General features: G+C 48.9%; 1 protein-coding gene across 1 annotated transcript in view; it reads right to left on the bottom strand.

The window, feature by feature from the left end:
* Positions 1-22,524, bottom strand: part of ash1l (ash1 (absent, small, or homeotic)-like (Drosophila)) — a 248,737-nt gene that overhangs the window by 119,973 nt on the left and 106,240 nt on the right. The window contains exon 3 of the mRNA XM_038787101.1: positions 15,042-15,146. Within this exon, the coding sequence (XP_038643029.1) occupies positions 15,042-15,146 (105 nt within the window). The remainder of the gene's footprint in view (positions 1-15,041; positions 15,147-22,524) is intronic.

Below are 22,524 nucleotides of genomic sequence, written 5' to 3'. Positions count from 1 at the left end.
TGGATTGGCCATGCTAAATTGCCCCTTCATTGGAAAAAATAAATTGGGTACTCTAAATGTATAACAAAAAAACTATTTTCAATTTGTAAAATTATGAAGAAATGATGCTCCTCCACAGGAGTGGTGACACTCATCCATAGGTGTCTTTTATGTTAAAACACGGAATTAACCACATCAGCAACAAATAGCTTTACAGTTAACAGTTCTTAAATGAAAAAGAAACCCGTAACTTATTTCATAAACCTGCCACTATATTCCAATTAAGCAAACCGATATATTTCGAATACCACTCATGAATAAAGTTAACAACCAGGGTTCTACTTGCTTTTCTCCGTGCAGAGTCTTTGGAGAGAGAACCTTTCAGGACCAAACTGAAACACCTCTGTTCAGATTAGAGTTCGAGGCTCAACTGACTTTTCAGACAGACCTGGCTCCTCCCATTATCCACATCATCTGCACCCAAAGCATAAGACATTCTTTTGTCTCTTCTTACAAGAAGCCTCTTGACATGTTTAGCCAGGACCAAACACAATACCCCATATAAAATCATTTGCACCCATTGGTCCTTCAAACGTAAACAATATTCCATTTGATAGTTATCTACAAACAAGTAAATGGTTATCGAGCTCTGTTAGCTTGAACACTTCACCTACAAATCAATGATGACCTTGCTTTTATGACATCATAATGACTGCTCTAGCAGTGATATTGTCTGTGTGTATTCCCGTACCAGCCTCCCTGAACAGGCGGCGGAATGTGGCGACTAGGGGCTTTTCACAGTAACTGCATTTGAAGCCGACTCGTGTCAATAAGCGATTTTCATTTCATTTTTTAAAAATAAATTTAGTGTACCCAATTAATGTTGTTTCCAATTAAGGGGCAATTTAGCATGGCCAATCCACCTACCCTGCACATCTTTGGGTTGTGGGGCGAAACCCACGCAGACACGGGGCGAATGTGCAAACTCCAGTGACCCAGAGCCGGGATTGAACCTGGGACCTCGGCGCCGTGAGGCAGCAGCGCTAACCCACTGCGCCATCGTGCTGCCCTGTCTGCGCATCTTAACCCAGGTTTTAATAACACTTCATCACCCTCGGAATCAGGATGTGTTCCGCAGGACTGGGCTGGGAACAAAAAGTGCAGATCGGCCTTGCTGCCTGACAGCAGACTCAAGACACCTGGACCTCCACATCATTACCCTTGGGTTAAGCAATCCAGCTGCTACAAATGCGCCAAATCAGGAGATGTGATAGCCAAGATTGCAAAGACTTGACAAAACCATCAAAGTGTTCACTGATCTCCAAATGCAGCTTTATGTTGCTTCCCCAAAAGACTGAAACTTACCACTCTACTCCTGCTGACTCTTCCATTGCGTACGCCCCCCCCCGAAAGCCAACAAAATCTCACCCCAAATAAGGAGCCGGGGGGGGGGGGGGGGGGGGGGGGGGGGGGGGGAGTGAACTTTTGATGACCTACCGACTGAGAGATGAGAACCTGATTGCTCAGCAGGCTGCTGCATCTTGTTCACCCTTCTTCTTAAAGTGCAGAGTGGGTGCTCGCGCGTAGGTGCACACACAACACACGCGGGCCAGGGAACCGATGGAAAAACATACATGCGCGCAGAGGGAGGGGAGCGGAGGCACCAACATGTGACAGGCAGACACCCAATGAAAAAGGGTGGGGAGAAAGAGAGAGAAATAATAATCCGACAAGGTACAGTGCGAGTGTGTGATCTGCAGTGTAGAATGCGACAGGCCAACATATTAACAGCAAGAACAAAGATGATGTACTTTGTAAGACCGCTGGAACCTTCAGCATGCTCCACTCTTCAACCATGCTCCCAGCCTGCTCTCCATTATTAGTCCAACTTCTTCCTTCACCTCTCTGAAGGGGACTGCAGTAAAGACGGCCGTATTCCCTGAAAGTTTAATCACGTGGCGAGTAGGATGGTGTTACAAACGTCGAGTGCTTTACTCTGACTTCCCTTGTGTTATCGGCATTGCATCTTTGGTCACTAAACGTCCTATGTGCCAAGACGCCGGTGGGAAGATTCTGACACCAGCCTTGGGGGAAAGAATTCACGTGCGTGTGTGAAAGACTCATTCCTGAAATTACGGTCAACTCCATGCTTTACAGGCCCGTGGAGGCCTCTACTTTGTTCACCTGTCCTTCTCCATCCCACATCACCGATTCTTGTTGGAGTACCAGGCCCACAGGCCCAGGTGCCAGGAAATGGCTGGCCATCCGGTGGCCAGAGTCATCGGAGCCAATTTAGGGAAGCGCTCACCAATGGGAGGATTCACAGGAAGGGGCCACCCAAACGAATACTGGAACAAGAAGCCAAGCCGGCTACTCATTCTCTCAATCCAGGAGGCCAGCAAGTACTTTCTTAAAAGAATAACCCTGGGGATATGACCTACGGGAAAAGATGCAAAAGAGTTTGCGAGCTCAAAGGATGTTTACTTCTCAGATGGCACTTCAGTAATGAGTAAGTGAAAACGTGATCATTAGCCAATTACAGTTTATTAACCTGGCACGACGATAATCACAGGTTTACACTGACTTATTTCAGGCAACCTTCCAGGTACTTTCACTGTTCCGCACATGCGCCAGTCGGTTTGCTTAGATGTGATTTCAATCACCAACTATTGGGGCAAGTGGAAGGGGAACATCAACTGATGTAGATGGGGGGGGGGGGGGGATACACGTTAAAGAGGAGAGGCAGATAGACATGGAACCGGTTTACTGTCTGTCCTCCTCCCTCGCCACACACACACACACACACACACACACAATCACACACACACACAATCACACACTCCCACACACACACACAATCACACACTCCCACACACACACACAATCACACACTCCCCCACACACACACAATCACACACTCCCCCACACACACACAATCACACACTCCCCCACACACACACAATCACACACTCCCACACACACACACACAATCACACACTCCCACACACAATCACACACACACACAATCCCACACACACACACAATCACACACTCCCACACACACACGCAATCACACACTCCCACACACACACGCAATCACACACTCCCACACACACACACAATCACACACACACACAATCACACACTCCCACACACACACACAATCACACACTCCCACACAATCACACACTCCCACACACACAATCACACACAATCACACACTCCCACACACACGCACAATCACACACACAATCACACACACACTCCCACACACATACAATCACACACTCCCACACACACACACAATCACACACTCCCACACACACACAATCACACACTCCCACACACACACACACAATCACACACTCCCAATCACACACTCCCACAATCACACACTCCCACACACAATCACACACTCCCACACACCCACACACACAATCACACACTCCCACACACACACAATCACACACTCCCACACACACACACAATCACACACACAATCTCACACACACTCCCACACACATACAATCACACACTCCCAATCACACACTCCCAATCACACACTCCCACAATCACACACTCCCACAATCACACACTCACACACACAATCACACACTCCCACACACCCACACACACAATCACACACTCCCACACACACACAATCACACACTCCCACACACACACACAATCACACACACAATCACACACACACTCCCACACACATACAATCACACACTCCCACACACACACACAATCACACACTCCCACACACACACACAATCACACACTCCCACACACACACACACAATCACACACTCCCAATCACACACTCCCACAATCACACACTCACACACACAATCACACACTCCCACACACCCACACACACAATCACACACTCCCACACACACACAATCACACACTCCCACACACACACACAATCACACACACACTCCCACACACATACAATCACACACTCCCACACACACACACAATCACACACTCCCACACACACACACAATCACACACTCCCACACACACACAATCACACACTCCCACACACAATCACACACTCCCAATCACACACTCCCACAATCACACACTCACACACACAATCACACACTCCCACACACTCCCACACACACACATAATCACACACTCCCACACACACACATAATCACACACTCCCACACACACACACAATCACACACTCCCACACACACACACTCTCTCCCACACACACACACTCTCCCCCACACACACACACTCTCTCCCACACACACACACTCTCCCCCACACACACACACTCTCCCCCACACACACACACTCTCCCCCACACACACACACTCTCCCCCACACACACACACTCTCCCCCACACACACACTCTCTCCCACACACACACACTCTCTCCCCCACACACACTCTCTCCCCCACACACACTCTCTCCCCACACACACTCTCTCCCCCACACACACTCTCTCCCCCACACACACTCTCTCCCCCACACACACTCTCTCCCCCACACACACTCTCTCCCCCACACACACTCTCTCCCCCACACACACTCTCTCCCCCACACACACTCTCTCCCCCACACACACTCTCTCCCCCACACACACTCTCTCCCCCACACACACTCTCTCCCCCACACACACTCTCTCCCCACACACACTCTCTCCCCCACACACACTCTCTCCCCCACACACACTCTCTCCCCCCACACACACTCTCTCCCCCACACACACTCTCTCCCCCACACACACTCTCTCCCCCACACACACTCTCTCCCCCACACACACTCTCTCCCCCACACACACTCTCTCCCCCACACACACTCTCTCCCCCACACACACTCTCTCCCCCACACACACTCTCTCCCCCACACACACTCTCTCCCCCACACACACTCTCTCCCCCACACACACACTCTCTCCCCCACACACACTCTCTCTCCCACACACACTCTCTCTCCCACACACACTCTCTCCCCCACACACACTCTCTCTCCCACACACACTCTCTCTCCCACACACACTCTCTCTCCCACACACACACACACCCACTCTCTCCCCCCCACACACACCCACTCTCTCCCACACACACACACACCCACTCGTTTTCCACAACATCCATTCACAGTTTGTAGGGAAAGATCTGCAAATGCTGGGAATGTGAGATGAGAACATTGGAAAACGCTGGTACTGGGGGAGTGCAGCGTTGTCGGAGATGCTGCCTTTCAAATGAAGTGTTATATTAAGACACTCTCTGCCTGCCACGGTGGATTGTAAAAATCCCATTGGCGCGCTTTGAGGAGCAACAGCGAGCTCCCATGGTCAACTCGGAGCCATTAACCAGCATTATACTCAAACAATTCAGCTGGTCATTTCTCTCTTTCGTTTGTGGGGATCCAGTCGTGTGAAATGTTGATGCCAGCTCTGTTTATGCAACAACAGTCGCTCTGCAGAACACAGATTCAACCAACAAAACCGGACTGAAAGTATACATTATAAAATCGGAAGCAGGCATGGTGGTTGGGCTCCAAGTATTCCGTTTATTTCGGCAGGTGATTTATTCAGATATGCAGTCGTTTGAAGCTTTCTTTGACAGCCGGTAATCTAACGGCCGGCACAGGAACTCTCCAGTTGCTGCACAGCCCAGAAACACGGATTAGGTAGCAGGGGTGGGGACAAGGGCAGGTGTTAAAAAAAAACATTGATAGACTCCCCACAGTGCAGGAGGTCATTCGCCCCAACTAGTCTGACTGCCCGTCCGAAAGGGGACTCCGCCCAGGCACCCCCCCACTCACTGATCATGGAACATCCACCCAACCTTGGGAGTTGCGTTCTCCACAACATCCGCTCTCAGTTTATGGGGAAAGATCAGCAAATGCTGGGAATAGCAGATAAAAACATTGGAACACGCTGCAAAATGTACAGCCATTGTGTCAGTATGAAAAGGGTACTGGTTCGAGTACACGCATTGTCTCAGAGGGAAATCTGTATCAGTGTTCCACCTCCATATTATCTGCACAATGGTCTGCACTGCAGAAGGAGAAACTGGACCACCTTACAGTGGACTGCGATCGGCAGCAGGAACAGCAGCAACACCAATCTCATTCTCACGGGAGATACAACTCCAGCATCGCACGGATGCCTTGCCCGAGGTAAACTAACTCACAGGCCGGGAGGCAAACTCTGACTATTTCACTCTGCACCGCTCACTACCACACCTCTGGCTTGCTGCTAAGGAAGGCTAAAGTTGATTTCTTGGGCAGCACAGTGGTTAGCACTGCTGCCTCACAGCGCCGAGGTCCCAGGCTCGATCCCGGCTTTGGGTCACTGTCCGTGTGGAGTTTGTACATTCTCCCCCGTGTCTGCGTGGGTTTCACCCCCACACCCCAAAGATGTGCAGGGTAGGTGGACTGGCCACGCTAAATTGCCCCTGAATTGGAAAAATGAATTGGGTACTCTAAATTTATTTTTGTAAAAAGTTGATTTCTTGAAAAGGTCCCCTGTTCTTATGGAAATCATCCAAAGGGGATCGAATCGCATGCAGATTTGTTTCCCATCTTAAAATGCTAAAATTAATACGTCACGAGGAATAATGAGAGAAACAGTTGCAGAGTTGAGACCCCCCCCCTCAAGGCGGGTTTGGCGGGCAGCATGTGAGTTGAGTAGAAGGACCTGCTCCAATAACGCTGCATGGCCACAAGACTGCTCAGATTATAGCGCTTGATCAATTTTAATTCCCGAGTTAGCATTTAGCGACGATTGCGAAGAGCCCCAGCTGACACCTATGACACACACCAAACGAACCACTCCACTATGAACCTACTTAACTGGGACATTTCGATTCAATAAAAGCAGCAGTTTTGTTAGAACAATTTGAACACATTATGAATTAGAATGGGGTCGTAAAGAATGCCTTTTTTTAAATAAAGGGAAGGCACGGTGGTTAGCACTGTTGCCTCATGGCACCGAGGACCCGGGTACCATCACGGCTCTGGGTCGCTGTCCGTGTGGAGTTTGCACATTCTCCCCGTTTGTGTGGGTCTCATCCCCACAACCCAAAGATATGCAGGGTAGGTGGATTGGTCACGCTAAATTGCCCCTTAATTGGGAAATATTTTTTAAAAAGTTTTTAAAAAGCTTATAAATGTTGACGCTCAGAGATTTGGCGCTATTCATACAAGGAATAGAAACTAAAGGTGCAGGCACAAGCCATTAATAATAATCTTTATTGTCACAAGTAGAGATAGAGATAGAGAAATACAGCACAGAACAGGCCCTTCGGCCCACGATGTTGCGCCGAACTTTTGTCCTAGGTTAATCATAGAATTTTGGACAATTTTTCATGGCCAATCCACCCAACCTGCACATCTTTGGACTGTAAGTAGGCTCACATTAACACTGCAATGAAGTTACTGTGAAAATCCCCGAGTCGCCACATTCCGCCGCCTGTTCGGGTACACAGAGGGAGAATTCAGAATGTCCAATTCACCCAACAGCACGTCTTTTGGGACTTGTGGCGGGAAATCGGAGCACCCGGAGGAAACCCACGCAGACACAGGGAGAGCGTGCAGACTCCGCACAGACAGTGACCCAAGCCGGGAATTGATCCCGGTACCCTAGTTCTGCTTTCACCCGCCAGTGGAAACAACCTGCCCGCATCGATCCTATCTATTCCCTTCATAATTTTATATGTTTCTATAAGATCCCCCCTCATCCTTCTAAATTCCAACGAGTACAGTCCCAGTCTACTCAACCTCTCCTCGTAATCCAACCCCTTCAGCTCTGGGATTAACCTAGTGAATCTCCTCTGCACACCCTCCAGAGCCAGTACGTCCTTTCTCAAGTAAGGAGACCAAAACTGAACACAATACTCCAGGTGTGGCCTCACTAACACTTTATACAATTGCAGCATAACCTCCCTAGTCTTAAACTCCATCCCTCTAGCAATGAAGGACAAAATTCCATTTGCCTTCTTAATCACCTGTTGTACCTATAAACCAACTTTTTGCGACTCATGCGCTGGCACACCCAGGTCTCTCTGCACAGCACAGTAAGAAGTCTTACAACACCAGGTTAAAGTCCAACAGGTTTGTTTCAAACACGAGCTTTCGGAGCACGGCTCCTTCTTCAGGTGAATTCACTGGAAGAAGGAGCCGTGCTCCGAAAGCTCGTGTTTGAAACAAACCTGTTGGACTTTAACCTGGTGTTGTAAGACTTCTTACTGTGCTCACCCCAGTCCAACGCCGGCATCTCCACATCATCTCTGCACAGCGGCATGCTTTAATATTTTATCATTTAAATAATAATCCTTTTTGCTGTTATTCCTACCAAAATGGATAACTCACATTTGTTAACATTGCCAGACTCCATTCACTTAACCTATCCAAATCCCTCTGCAGACTTCCGGTATCCTCTGCACTTTCTGCTTTACCACTCATCTTAGTGTCGTCTGCAAACTTGGACACATTGCCCTTGGTCCCCAACTCCAAATCATCTATGTAAATTGTGAACAATTGTGGACCCAACACTGATCCCTGAGGGACACCACTAGCTACTGATTGCCAACCAGAGAAACACCCATTAATCCCCACTCTTTGCTTTCAATTAATTAACCAATCCTCTATTCATGCTACTACTTTACCCTTAATGCCATGCATCTTTATCTTATGTAGCAACCTTTTGTGTGGCACCTTGTCAAAGGCTTTCTGGAAATCCAGATATACCACATCCATTGGCTCCCCGTTATCTACCGCACTGGTAATGTCCTCAAAAGAATTCCACTAAATTAGGCACGACCTGCCCTTTATGAACCCATGCTGCGTCTGCCCAATGGGACAATTTCCACCCAGATGCCTCACAATTACTTCCTTGATGATAGATTCCAGCATCTTCCCTACTACCAAAGTTAAGCTCACTGGCCTATAATTACCCGCTTTCTGCCTACCTCCTTTTTTAAACAGTGGTGTCACGTTTTCTAATTTCCAATCCGCCGGGGCCACCCCAGAGTCTAGTTACTATTTTGGTAAATTTTCATTAGTGCATTTGCAATTTCCATAGCCATCTCTTTTAGCACTCTGGGATGTATTCCATCAGGGCCAGGAGACTTGTCTATCTTTAGCCCCATTAGCTTGCCCATCACTCCCTCCTTAGTGATAACAATCATCTCATGGTCCTCACCTGTCATTGCCTCATTTCTATCAGTCATTGGCATGTTACTTGTGTCTTCCACTGTGAAGACCGACCCAAAAAACCTGTTCAGTTCTTCAGCCATTTCCTCATCTCCCATTATTAAATCTCCCTTCTCATCCTCTAAAGGACCAATAGTTACCTGAGCCACTCTTTTTTGTTTTATATATTTGCAGAAACTTTTACTATCTGTTATTATATTCTGAGCAAGTTTACTCTCATAATCTATCTTACTCTTCTTTATAGCTTTTTTAGTAGCTGTCTGTTGCCCCCTAAAGATTTCCCAGTCCTCTAGTCTCCCACTAATCTTTGCAACTTTGTATGCTTTTCCTTCAATTTGATACTCTGCCTTATTTCCTTAGATATCCACGGTCGATTTTCCCTCTTTCTACCGTCCTTCCTTTTTGTTGGTATAAACCTTTGCTGAGCACTGTGAAAAATCGCTTGGAAGGTTCTCCACTGTTCCTCAACTGTTTCACCATAAAGTCTTTGCTCCCAGTCTACCGTAGCTAGCTCTTCTCTCATCCCATTGTGATCTGCTTTGTTTAAGCACAAAACACTGGCGTTTGATTTTACTTTCTCACCCTCCATCTGTATTTTAAATTCCACCATATTTTGATCGCTCCTTCCGAGAGGATCCCTATCATTAATCAATCCTGTCTCATTACACAGGACCAGATCTAGGACCGCTTGTCCCCTCGTAGGTTCCATTACATACTGTTCTAGGAAACTATCGCGGATACATTCTATAAACTCCTCCTCAAGGCTGCCTTGACCGACCTGGTTAAACCAATCGACAGGTAGATTAAAATCCCCCATGATAACTGCTGTACCACGTTAGATCAAGCTGCAGGGAAGATGCTTGTTTTTTTCTTGAATAGCTTTCCCTTCAAAGAGGGAATCCTAAATACATACTATCAGATTATAGAATAGTGAGAAGTGTGTATTATATGGTTACTATGACAGTGAGGGAACCATCACGTGAAAGGTTGTGGTACTACGAGTTTGTTGTCAGAGATAAGCAGGCGATAAAGAGCGAGGGCTGGGTTCTTGTGGCTTAGAACGAAGAACAAAGAAAGGTACAGCACAGGAACAGGCCCTTCGGCCCTCCAAGCCTGTGCCGGCCATGCTGCCCGTCTAAAGTAAAATCTCCTACACTTCCGGGGTCCGTATCCCTCTATTCCCATCCTATTCATGTATTTGTCAAGATGCCCCTTAAACGTCACTATCGTCCCTGCTTCCACCACCTCCTCCGGCAGCGAGTTCCAGGCACCCACTACTCTCTGTGTAAAAAAACTTGCTTCCTATATCTCCTCTAAACCTTGCCCCTCGTACCTTAAACCTATGCCCCCGAGTAATTGACCCTCTACCCTGGGAAAAAGCCTCTGACTATCCACTCTGTCTATGCCCCTTCATAATTTTGTAGACCTCTATCAGGTCGGCCCCTCAACCTCCGTCGTTCCAGTGAGAACAAACCAAGCTTATTCAACCTCTCCTCATAGCTAACGCCCTCCATCCCAGGCAACACCCTGGTAAATCTCTTCTGCACCTTCTCTAAAGCCTCCACATCCTTCTGGGAGTGTGGCGACCAGAATTGAACACTATACTCCAAGTGTGGCCTATCTAAGGTTCTATACAGCTGCAACATGACTTGCCAATTCTTATACTCAATGCCCCGGCCAATGAAGGCAAGCATGCCGTATGCCTTCTTGACTACCTTCTCCACCTGTGTTGCCCCTTTCAGTGACCTGTGGACCTGTACTGACTCTCTCTGACTGTCAATAGTCTTGAGGGTTCTACCATTCACTGTATATTCCCTACCTGTATTAGACCTTCCAAAATGCACTACCTCACATTTGTCCAGTTTAAACCCCATCTGCCATCTCTCCGCCCAAGTCTCCAAACGATCTAAATCCCGCTGCATCCTCTGACAGTCCTCATCGCTATCTGCAATTCCACCAACCTTTGTGTCATCTGCAAACTTACTTCCAGGCTTGTTCAGTCATTCAGAGGCTCCTACGAACCGGGTTACATTCAATATCGCCAGCTTGCTTATCTGGGCTTGTGCTGCAGAGTATACAATGGCCAGGGGAGCTTCATGTGTTCGGTGGCTCAGCTCCAGAGGTTACGGCAGGGGTGTTACAGTGACAGTGAGGCGACAACTAATCAGCGACAGTAAGTCTCTGTTGGGGTTCCTGCCGGGACTCTCAAAGGGATGAGAAAGTGCCAATGGACCAACGTACCTTTCCCCAGACAAAAAACCCCCAGATGATGTAACCAGAAATAAAACATTTGACTAATGTGACAGACAGGCAGTGGAAGCAATACATCTAATCTGATCGGATCTTCAGCCATGGCTCACAATTAGGAATTGCAAATGTGCGGTTGCTTCATCTCAACCGTTCCATTTGGCTTCCATGGGCACAGCGTCCGCAGCCATCAGGAGAAGGGGGTAGAACCTCACTCTGCACAAGCCCACCATTCAGCATGCGAGCCGAATCCGAGTAACCCGTTCTGCAAGAATCAGAGCTTGGGCATCAACGATTTACAACCTATATTAATGACCCAGACGAAGTGGCCAGGAATGATCATAGAATTTACAGTGCAGAAGGAAGGCATTCAGCCTATTAGGTCTGCACCGGCCCTTGGAAAGGGCACCCTAATTAAGCCCGCACCCCCACCCTTTCCGCATGACCCCACCTAATCTTTTTTGGACACCAAGGGCAATTTAACACGGCCAATCCACCTAACCTGCACATCTTTGGACTGTGGGAGGAAACCGGAGCCCCCGGAGGAAACCCACGCACACAGGGGGAGGACGTGCAGACTCCGCACAGACAGTGACCCAGCGGGGAATCGAACCTGGAGCTGTGAAGCAGCAGTACTACCCACTGTGCTACCATGCCGCCCCAAGTGATGTATCTAAGTTGGCGGCCAACACAAAGCTAGGCGGGAATGCAAGCTGTGGAGAGGCTTCAAAGATATACGGACAAGGGGCTGGTTTAGCTCACCAGGCTAAATCACTGGCTTTTAAAGCAGACCAAGCAGGCCAGCAGCACGGTTCGATTCCCGTACCAGCCTCCCCGGACAGGCGCCGGAATGTGGCGACTAGGGGCTTTTCACAGTAACTTCATTGAAGCCTACTCGTGACAATAAGCGATTTTCATTCATTTCAAGTGAATGGACAATCAAGGGGGCGAATTTTGTGCCCCTGTTCAAAAAAGGGAATAACCCTGGGAATTACAGGTCAGTTAGTCTAACTTTGGTGGTAGGCAAAGTAATGGAAAGGGTACGGAGGGATAGGATTTCTGAGCATCTGGAAAGACACTGCTTGATTAGGGATAGTCAGCACGAATTTGTGAGGGGTAGGTCTTGCCTCACAAGTCTTACTGAATACTTTGAGGAGGTGACCAAGCATGTGGATGAAGGTAAAGCAGTGGATGTAGTGTACATGGATTTTAGTAAGGCATTTGATAAAGTTCCCCATGGTAGGCTTATGCAGAAAGTAAGGAGGCATGGGATAGTGGGAAATTTGGCCAGTTGGATAACGAACTGGCTAACCGATAGAAGTCAGAGTGTGGTGGTGGATGGCAAATATTCAGCCTGGAGCCCAGTTACCAGTGGCGTACCGCAGGGATCAGTTCTGGATCCTCTGCTGTTTGTGATCTTCATTAATGACTTGGATGAGGGAGTTGAAGGGTGGGTCAGTAAACTTGCAGACGATATGAAGATTGGTGGAGTTGTGGATAGTGAGGAGGGCTTTTGTCGGCTGCAAAGAGACATAGATAGGATGCAGAGCTGGGCTGAGAAGTGGCAAATGGAGCTTAACCCTGAAATGTGTGAGGTTGTCCATTTTGGAAGGACAAATATGAATGTGGAATACAGGGTTAACGGTAGGGTTCTTGGCAATGTGGAGGAGCAGAAGATCTTGGGGTCTATGTCCATAGATGTTTGAAAGCTGCCGCTCAAGTGGATAGAGCTGTGAAGAAGGCCTATGGTTTGCTAGCGTTCATTAGCAGAGGGATTGAATGTAAGAGCCGCGAGGTGATGATGCAGCTGTACAAAACCTTGGTAAGGCCACATTTGGAGTACTGTGTGCAGTTCTGGTCGCCTCATTTTAGGAAGGATGTGGAAGCTTTGGAAAAGGTGCAAAGGAGATTTACCAGGATGTTGCCTGGAATGGAGAGTAGGTCATACGAGGAAAGGTTGAGGGTGTTAGGCCTAGAACAGAGAAGGATGAGGGGCGACTTGATAGAGGTTTATAAGATGATCAGGGGAATAGATAGACAGTCAGAGACTTTTTCCCCGGGTGGAACAAACCATTTACAAGGGGTCATAAATTTAAGGTGAATGGTGGAAGATATAGGGGGGATGTCAGAGGTAGGTTCTTTACCCAGAGAGTAGTGGGGGCATGGAATGCACTGCCTGTGGTAGTAGTTGAGTCGCAAACATTAGGGACCTTCAAGCGGTTATTGGATAGGTACATGGATTACGGTAGAATGATGGGATGCAGATTAATTTTTTCTTAATCGAGGACAAAAGTTCGGCACAATAAGTTGGGCCGAAGGGCCTGTTCTGTGCTGCATGTTTCTATGTTCTATGGAGAGCAATATTGGTTATTGTGAGGTTATTCACTTTGGTATTAAGAATGGAAGAGCAGTTCATTTTTTTTTTTAAAAGGGCTTGAATCTTCTAAATGTTGATGCTGAGAGAGACTTGGCTGCATTCATACAAAGAACAGAACGTGAGCGTGCAGGTACAGCCAGCATTAAATGCAGCCAAGTCTCTCTCAGCATCAACATTTAGAAGATTCAAGCCCTTTTAAAAAAAAAAAAAATCGGGGCACACGGGAAAAAGTCTTGCCGACGTCAAATGGGTTTTCAATGAGATCACACCTGGAGTACCGTGCGCCGTCTTCTAGTCTCCATGTTTAAGGCAGGGTGTACTCGAGTCGGAGGCAGCTCGCGGAGGGTGACTGGGATGAGCTGAGTAGCTTGCTTGTCCTCCGATGAGAGGCCGAGTAGGTTGGGCCTGTACTCTCTCAGCCGTTAGTAGAATGAGAGGTGGCCTCGTTGAAATATTCTGCAGAGTTTGGCATGGCAGATGCTGCAAGCGGTTTCTCCTTGCTGGGGAAATCTAGTTCACAGGGGCACACAGTCTGGGGATAAGAGGCCCATTGTTTAGGACCGAGATGAGGAGAAATTACTTCACTTAAAGCATTTCTGAATCCTCTTTGGCCCACAAGGTTGTGAATACTCCACTATCGACTCGACTGAAAGCCGAGGTGGACAGATCTCTGGTCTCTCGGGGATATGGGCAGTGGGTAGGATAACGGAGGGCCGGCAGAAGTACATGGCCGTACTGATTGGCGGAGCAAGCTTCAGGGGCCACGGTTCTCGTTTTGATTTTGGTTCAGTAAAAGTGAAAATTGACAGCATTAGTTTGGAATCCCGGCTGACAAACAGAAGGGGGGGGCGGTGGGGAGGGGGGTACAGCAACTGCTCAGATGCGGGTGCGAAATGAAGACGAGACCAAGAGACATGCGGTGGACTCTTCAACTACCCTCTGGCGTGGGCCGGGCAGTTCTCGAGGTGGTGGGCGGACAATCAGGAATGGGCAATAAACGTCAGTGACACCCACGTCCCGTAAATATCAACAACGACAACAAATAAAAACCTCACAACCGAACGGTTTAGGAGTTGCAGCAAAGCAGCGGATTTGTCCAGTCCCGGGGTAAACAGCGGCAGCCATGATGGGGCTGAGGACAAATCGACAAAGACTGACGCTCCTGGCATTCTGTCAGCTTCCCGGGGGGGGGTGTGAGAAAGGAAAACGCGAGACTAGAGAAATGGGAATTGGGGACTTGCCTGCTGAAGTTGCGGTCTCTGGTGGAGGTCGCCTTCTGGTGGGACTGCAGTTAACAGTGTCCTGAAGCCTCTGCGTTGCTTGTTTCTCTTGTGCTGGCTGCATACCTGCAGATTGCATCAAACGGGAACAATGAAAGTAACGGCAGAGGGCAAATATCTTCATTATCGCGCTTAATCGCTGGGCCGTCAAGGGAGCTATTCGAGTGTCGAAAACACAACAGAATTTTAGCCGCAAATTCACAGTCTCACCGTTACGGCAATTTCAGTGCCACAATCAGTAAAAATCAGCAGATCCTTCATCCGTGGGTTTTGCTGAACTGATATAAAACCCGAGGCCTCGTGACTGTCTAACACCTGTTTGATTAACAATGCTGTCACTCAAAGGTGTGTTGGCAGCACCAGCCGCAGCAGCAGTTCAGCCGGGGCAACAAAAGGCTGCTAACCCTCCCCTCACAGGGCCACCTGTACCAGGCCAGCCCCGCGTGCTCTTTCCACTCAAAAGTGGCAGCATTGAACAGTCTCCAGCTGCTGGAGAAAAGCCTCTCCTCTGCTCAGACGCAAAACCTTGTTGTTACCCATCCCAACAGAAAATGAATGGCGATGAGAGACACAATTTATACAGCGCCACTGATGCATTGGAACACCTCAGGTGTCTCATGCACACTTACAGAACAAAAAAATAAAACCAATCCATTGCCTGGAATTATTATATGCAATGCCCAACAGGATGTAATTTAAAATAAGGACAGGCACCGTACATAGCTCGGAGAAGAAAAGAAAATTGAGCCCTGCTTCTTATTTGACTATCTGTTTAAAAGATAGTTCTGCTCCAAGTCACCGTCAGATACTGTAGTATGCTTTTGATCTGCAGTTTGCGCACGCTTTTATTCTGCTTTCTAAATCACTCCAGTTCGATCAGAGCCTCAGCTATAAACGGAGCCTTGTTTAGAACAAGCCTTCTGAGCTCCCACAAAACTAAGCGTGTGCACGCCGATGATCGGGCAAGCATGCGCAGTGCGGCCACTTTTATTTTAACGGTCGCAACTTAAGTTTGGGGGGGGTGGGGGTTTATTCATTTAACTTTTACTATTTTCATTTATTTTATTCATTTTTTTTTACAAGTTAGGGGAAGTTTATTTGATAAAATTTTACAGGAAAAAAAATGCAGAACTTTGGACAGATGGAGACTCCAGACTTTCCGACACCGGAAAGCTTCACCTTCATCCAACAGGTTCCATTGGAGGAGCGTGTACGAGGGTCAAAGGGACCCAAAACCATTTCCTCCATTTTTGTCAGCAGCAAACAAGGTATGAGAAACTGGTTGGCCATGCATGTCGGCCGGCGTGGGTTGCGAAGGTCGGCCGGCGTGGGTCGCGAAGGTCGGCCGGCGTGGGTCGCGAAGGTCGGCCGGCGTGGGTCGCGAAGGGCGGCCGGCGTGGGTCGCGAAGGGCGGCCGGCGTGGGTCGCGAAGGGCGGCCGGCGTGGGTCGCGAAGGGCGGCCGGCGTGGGTCGCGAAGGGCGGCCGGCGTGGGCCGCGAAGGGTGGCCGGCGTGGGCCGCGAAGGGCGGCCGGCGTGGGTCGCGAAGGTCGGCCGGCGTGGGTCGCGAAGGTCGGCCGGCGTGGGTCGCGAAGAGCGGCCGGCCTGGGTCGCGAAGGTCGGCCGGCCTGGGTCGCGAAGGTCGGCCGGCCTGGGTCGCGAAGGTCGGCCGGCCTGGGTCGCGAAGGTCGGCCGGCCTGGGTCGCGAAGGTCGGCCGGCCTGGGTCGCGAAGGTCGGCCGGCCTGGGTCGCGAAGGTCGGCCGGCCTGGGTCGCGAAGGTCGGCCGGCCTGGGTCGCGAAGGTCGGCCGGCCTGGGTCGCAAAGGTCGGCCGGCCTGGGTCGCGAAGGTCGGCCGGCCTGGGTCGCGAAGGGCGGACAGTTGGTAAAAATGGGTCCCCGGAGAGTAAGTTTGAAGAACACGGAGTTAAACCACAGGCACACACGGTTTAACACATGGCCTGATTGAAAGGAATATGTTTGATTTGATTCATTAAGCTCCCCAGAAGGACTGCGCATTCCTCCCCTGCACAAGAAATTTAGGCTTCAGATTCTCAGGCAGATTTTTCCATCAAACTGTCCGCGATTCCTCAACTAGGCTGAAAATCCCATGGAAGTTCCCAGCACAAACTGAGCGTGTGGTCAGTACCGACGCTGTCACCAGCAGGTTTAACAGTAAGAAGTCTGACAAACACCAGGTTAAAGTCCCACATGTTTGTTTAAAACACTAGCTTTCGGAGCACTGCTCCTTCCTCAGGTGAATTACTGTGCTCACCCCCAGTCCAACGCCGGCATCTCCACATCATAGCAGGTCTAAGTCATCACGGTTTAAGCATTTTTTTTTTTTTGCAAGTGACACTATACGGCTGAAAATAAATTCCAGAAACTTGCTGCTGGAGATTTCTTTCTCAAATAAGCTGAAGATGATATACTGGGATAATTTTAACAGTCAGCTTCCCGCACAGCCCCTGCAAACTAAACGTACTGCAGCTTAAAGTGAGGTACATGCTTCAGAAACTGCTCGGCAAAGCACCGCTGCATCGATGATGGAACCACGTCTGTATGAAAGGAAGGGGTTCAACACAGATTTGAATGAATGAAGCAGCTAATTACAAATCCGAACCAAAATATCAACTGCTACCCTGGTGAGTCATTATTCAACTCCGCAATCAGAAACACAAAAGCTTTAAACACTGACTGACCAAACACACCATTGAACTAACTTTTACAAACTAAACCCACTTGTCTGACATGTAATCTGACATGAGGTTTTTGGATAACGGGCAAATTCCTTCAGTGGAACATCACTGTAAACTCTCTTCCCCGGCTCCTCCCTGGCCATTCACTCATACTGAATAATACCCCTCACAATTTCAGACCTGGGTCCAAAGCATCCCTCTTCACAAAGATTCTCCTGCTGCTAACTTGCCTCTCCCACCTCGATTTCCCCGAAGCCCTACATTCGTCACCTCAACACTAGGCCGCATCCTATCCCCTACCAATTTACTCAGCAGCTCGTGCCTTGGTCGCCTACATTGGGTCCTCCAAAACGTCAAATCAAAATCCTTCTCCACGCGTTCACGTCCCTTTGCACTTTCGTCCCTACCCCCAGTCACACCTCCCTTCTCTCTTTCTTCAATTAGCACCTCATCTCCCTTTGCATTTGCTCTCCCTCCATATGGAATAAGAGTGTGGCAGAAAGAAGAGTATTAAAATGTGCAGGCAAAGAACAGGTAGAAGAGCGAGCGGTAACAGGGGAGGGAGAACCAGCTGACGAGCCTTCTTCACTGTTGAAACCTCCACCATGATTCTATCGTGCCGACGTTTCATATTAATGAGAATAGTCTGGAGCTGGTTTTTATTCGGTTGACCTGACATAGCGCCTGTTGTCACGTCTCTGGGATCTCACAGATGGAAGCAGTGGTGAGATATACTGTAGCCAACTTGTCATTGACAAACAGACATGCGACTTGCGAGGATTTCTGAACGAACCCCTACTATTTTGGCAGCCCAGGCAGAAAAGAGAGACAGTACAGAGTCATGGCCATTCTACGCAATATGTCAGGTGGCTGTCCATTCTATCAATTCTTTGTGGCAAGTCCAAATGAACTGGCGGGGAGACTGTACAAACTCCACACGGACAGTGACCCAGAGCCGGGATCAAACCTGGGACCTCGGCGCCGTGAGACTGCAGTGCTAACCACTGCGCCGCCCTATATTTGCAAATGTACAAGATTTGGCTGTCTCTCGAGAACAGAGCATGGGGTCCCAAATCGTGCGTTAATCGGCCCTTGCCTGTACCACTCTAACCCCACTACACCCGGAAGCTGGCTTAGTCGAGCAATTCCATTTCAAAGCCATACACATGAATGGGATTAAAGTTAATCTCCGCTCCACTACCGAAAAAGCAGAGAATAAGAACAGAAGCAGAGTGAGGGACAGATCACAGCTCAACGTGCCTGCGCCCCAAAGTATCCCGAAGGATCCGCGCTCCTGCTATTAAACCCCAATGGAAAACGTTAGCAGCAAAACTGAAGAGGACAAATTCACACCGGTTTATTTGTTTAATATTACTGACAGCTCAGGAAGCACAAGGCAACAGATTTCCAATAATGAGTTGCGAGTAAATGCAGCTCGACTTTTTAACACCCTGGTTCCCAGAAGTAGAGAAAAAACAGACTTCCGGTTTCAAAAGTACTTAACGACAACGGTCCGACTAGAGCAGAAGGCAGAGGAAACGTGTAGCCACCCGAAAATAACCACCAGTAACTGACAACTGAAAACACCTCATCTTGTGCCAACTACTGTCAGTGTCCGATATCCCGTCGCTTACTCCATCAACAGAACCTTCAAAATGACTCGGTATTCATTTTAGGCGTGAGGTAATCGCAGTCCAATAAACAGCCAGTAACTGAACTGTCTGACTTGGAATGTCCCAGGGTTAGGTGCATCAAACCATCAGAGAGCCCATATAGCTGCCTGGTGATGTGCGCTCGGTGGCTTTTCTATGGGCACCATGTTTAAACAAATCATAGTTCATTCAGATTGCATTTTTCCAGCGGTACACATTAGTTGTACAAGGACAAACACGACTGTGGACCAAAATCCATTTCAGTGTTTACCTTCCTTTCAAAAATTCCGAGTGAGTTCTGCAGTGCTACTGTCAGTGGATACACAAACAGAAAATGCTGGGGAAGTTCAGCAGCATCTGTGAAGGGAGAAACAGAGTTAGCGTTTCCGGTCTCCATGACTTCTTCAGCTCGAAACGATAACTCTGCTACTCTCTCCACAGATGCTGCCAGGCCTGCGAGGATTTTCCAGCTTTTTATCTCCCGTTTCCAGCTTCCGCAGCGATTTGCTTTTGATCCAGGGAGCCAGGGTGGGCACTCCGGTTCGAATCCCCATCACGGCAGATGGTAAAATTTGAATCCAATGAAAAATTGTGACTAATAGTGACCATGAAGCTATTGTCAATTGACGCAATAACCCGTCTGGTTCACTAATGGCGGAACGGTAGCGCAGTGGGTAGCATTGTTGCTTCACAGTGCCAGGGACCCGGGTTCGATTCCCGCATAGGTCACTGTCTGTGTGGAGTCTGCAGGTTCTCCCTGTGTCTGCGTGGGTTTCCTCCGGGTGCTCCGGTTTCCTCCCACAAGTCCCGAAAGACGTGCTGTTGCAGTGTTAATGTAAGCCTACTTGTGACAATAATAAAGATTATTACGACGCAGTGGTTAGCGCTGCTGCCTCACGGCGCCGAGGACCCGGGTTCGATCCTGGCCCCGGGTGACTGTCCGTGTGAAGTTTGCACATTCTCCCCGTCTCTGCGTGGGTCTCACCCCCACAATAAGTAGATGTGCAGGGTCGGTGGATTGGCCACGCTAAACTGCCCCTGAAATGGGGAAAACAAGAATTGGGTGAAGGTTGACCTAAAGGAGCGGGATAGCCTCCCGCTGACTTTGGTGAAGGTTGACCCAAAGGAGCGGGATACCCTCCCGCTGACTTTGGTGAAGGTTGACCCAAAGGAGCGGGATACCCTCCCGCTGACTTTGGTGAAGGTTGACCCAAAGGAGCGGGATAGCCTCCCGCTGACTTTGGTGAAGGTTGACCCAAAGGAGCGGGATACCCTCCCGCTGACTTTGGTGAAGGTTGACCCAAAGGAGCGGGATAGCCTCCCGCTGACTTTGGTGGGGGAGGATTCAGTCGGTCAAAATGAACATCCTCCCAAGATTTCTATTCTTGTTTCAGTGCTTCCAGTTTTCCGACCAAAATCTTTCTTTTCGAGAATCAATAAGATGCTCTGTTATTTGGACGGGGAGGACTCCATGGGTCTGTAGGTTGACAGGCAGTCAGGGGGGCCTAGCTCTACCCAACTTGTTATACTACCACGGGGCGGCGAACATTGGAAAGGTGCGGGGGTGGAATAGGGGACGGATGGAGGGACGACGGTCAGGGCACCAGTTTGTGAGCATTGGTCACGGTTCCCCTTCCGTTTCCCCCGATGAAATGGACTGCCAACCCAGCGCTGGTGGCTACCATGAGAATTCAGGGGCTGTTTAGGCGGCATTTTAAGCAGGGTGTTGGCTTAGTGCCAACGGTTCTGGACTCGTCCTTTGGGGCTTGGAGAGGAGGAGGAGCTAGAACGGTTTGGGGATTTGTTTGTAGATGGAAGGTTCACTACATTGTGAGGAGTGGCTGGAGAAGTACAAACTTCCAAGAGTTAACCAGTTCTGGTACCATGAGGTGCGAAACATTTTACACAGGGGCATATCCTTCCCTTTTGCTCCCCCGCCCCCGCCGCTGATGGGGACTTCTCTTGGCGGTTGATATAGGTGAGGGGAGGGTGTCGGTGATTTATTGTCGGCTGCAGTTGACGCAGGTGCCTTTGGACGTGATAAAAAGTAATGGGAGAATGGGTTAGGCTAGGAGTTTGGGGGCTTGGGGATTGAGGCTCTATATAGTGTCAACTCTACCTCCTTGTGCGCTCGGCTCAGCCGGATTTGATTTAAGGTGATGCAAAGAGCACATTTGACTCGAATGAGTGGGTTTTTCTCAGATGTAGAGTGGTGCTCTAGGGGCCCGGTGCATCAGACACGCATGCTCGTCTGGGTCTCCTCCTTCAGCACCGTGTCGGCAATTCTTGGGCTTGATTTGGACCCATGCCCCATGGTGGCTAATTTTGGGGGCTCCGATTCAGCGGAGTTACAGACAGGGACGAAGGCGGATGCCCTTACCTCCGCATCGTTAGTAGCCCAAGGAGAGGGGGGGGGGGGGGGGGGGGGGGGGGGGGGTGGAAACATAGGGGTTTGGCTGAAATATTGTAAACTATTGTACGTATATGGATGTAAAGGTGACATATTGAAAAATTTGTTAATAAGAATATTTTAAAAACATGAATATAAAGAACGAAAGAAAATGACTAACAGCTTCACCCGGGGAAGGAGTACGAGAGAAGGCTATCTCGAAATCAAAAATGGATAGCTCTAAGAGTTTCTGTGGGTATTTAAAAAGGAAAAAATGTGAAGCGAGTGTTGGTTCTCTAGACAGTGACAATGGGAAGTTAATACAGGGTAGTAGATAATAAGGAAATGGCAGATGAAATTAACAGATGTTTGCTTCTGGGTACAATAAACTATCCAGTGGTCGGTGTAAATCAGGAGGTGTGAGCTCACGTCAGCCTTGATGGATTTCACCACAGGGCCTTTGAAGAGGTGACCAATGAGTTAGATCTGTTGGGTGCTAATTTTCCAAGGTTCACTTGATTCTGGAAAGTCTCCATTAGAATGGGCCCCTCTATTTAACAAGGGAGGAAGGTAGAAAAGAGGGAACTATAGGCCAGTTAGCTTGACTTTTGCCGTGGGGAAGGAATTAGAATCAATCATTGAGGCTACAGTCGGCCACGCAACATTTAAGATGATTGTGAAGAATGGTCACATGAAAGGGAAAATCGG

Source organism: Scyliorhinus canicula, chromosome 30, assembly GCF_902713615.1.
Source record: "Scyliorhinus canicula chromosome 30, sScyCan1.1, whole genome shotgun sequence".
Taxonomy (NCBI): Eukaryota; Metazoa; Chordata; class Chondrichthyes; order Carcharhiniformes; family Scyliorhinidae; genus Scyliorhinus; species Scyliorhinus canicula.
Note: the sequence above shows the minus strand (reverse complement) of the source record. Positions and strands in the feature narration are given on the sequence as shown.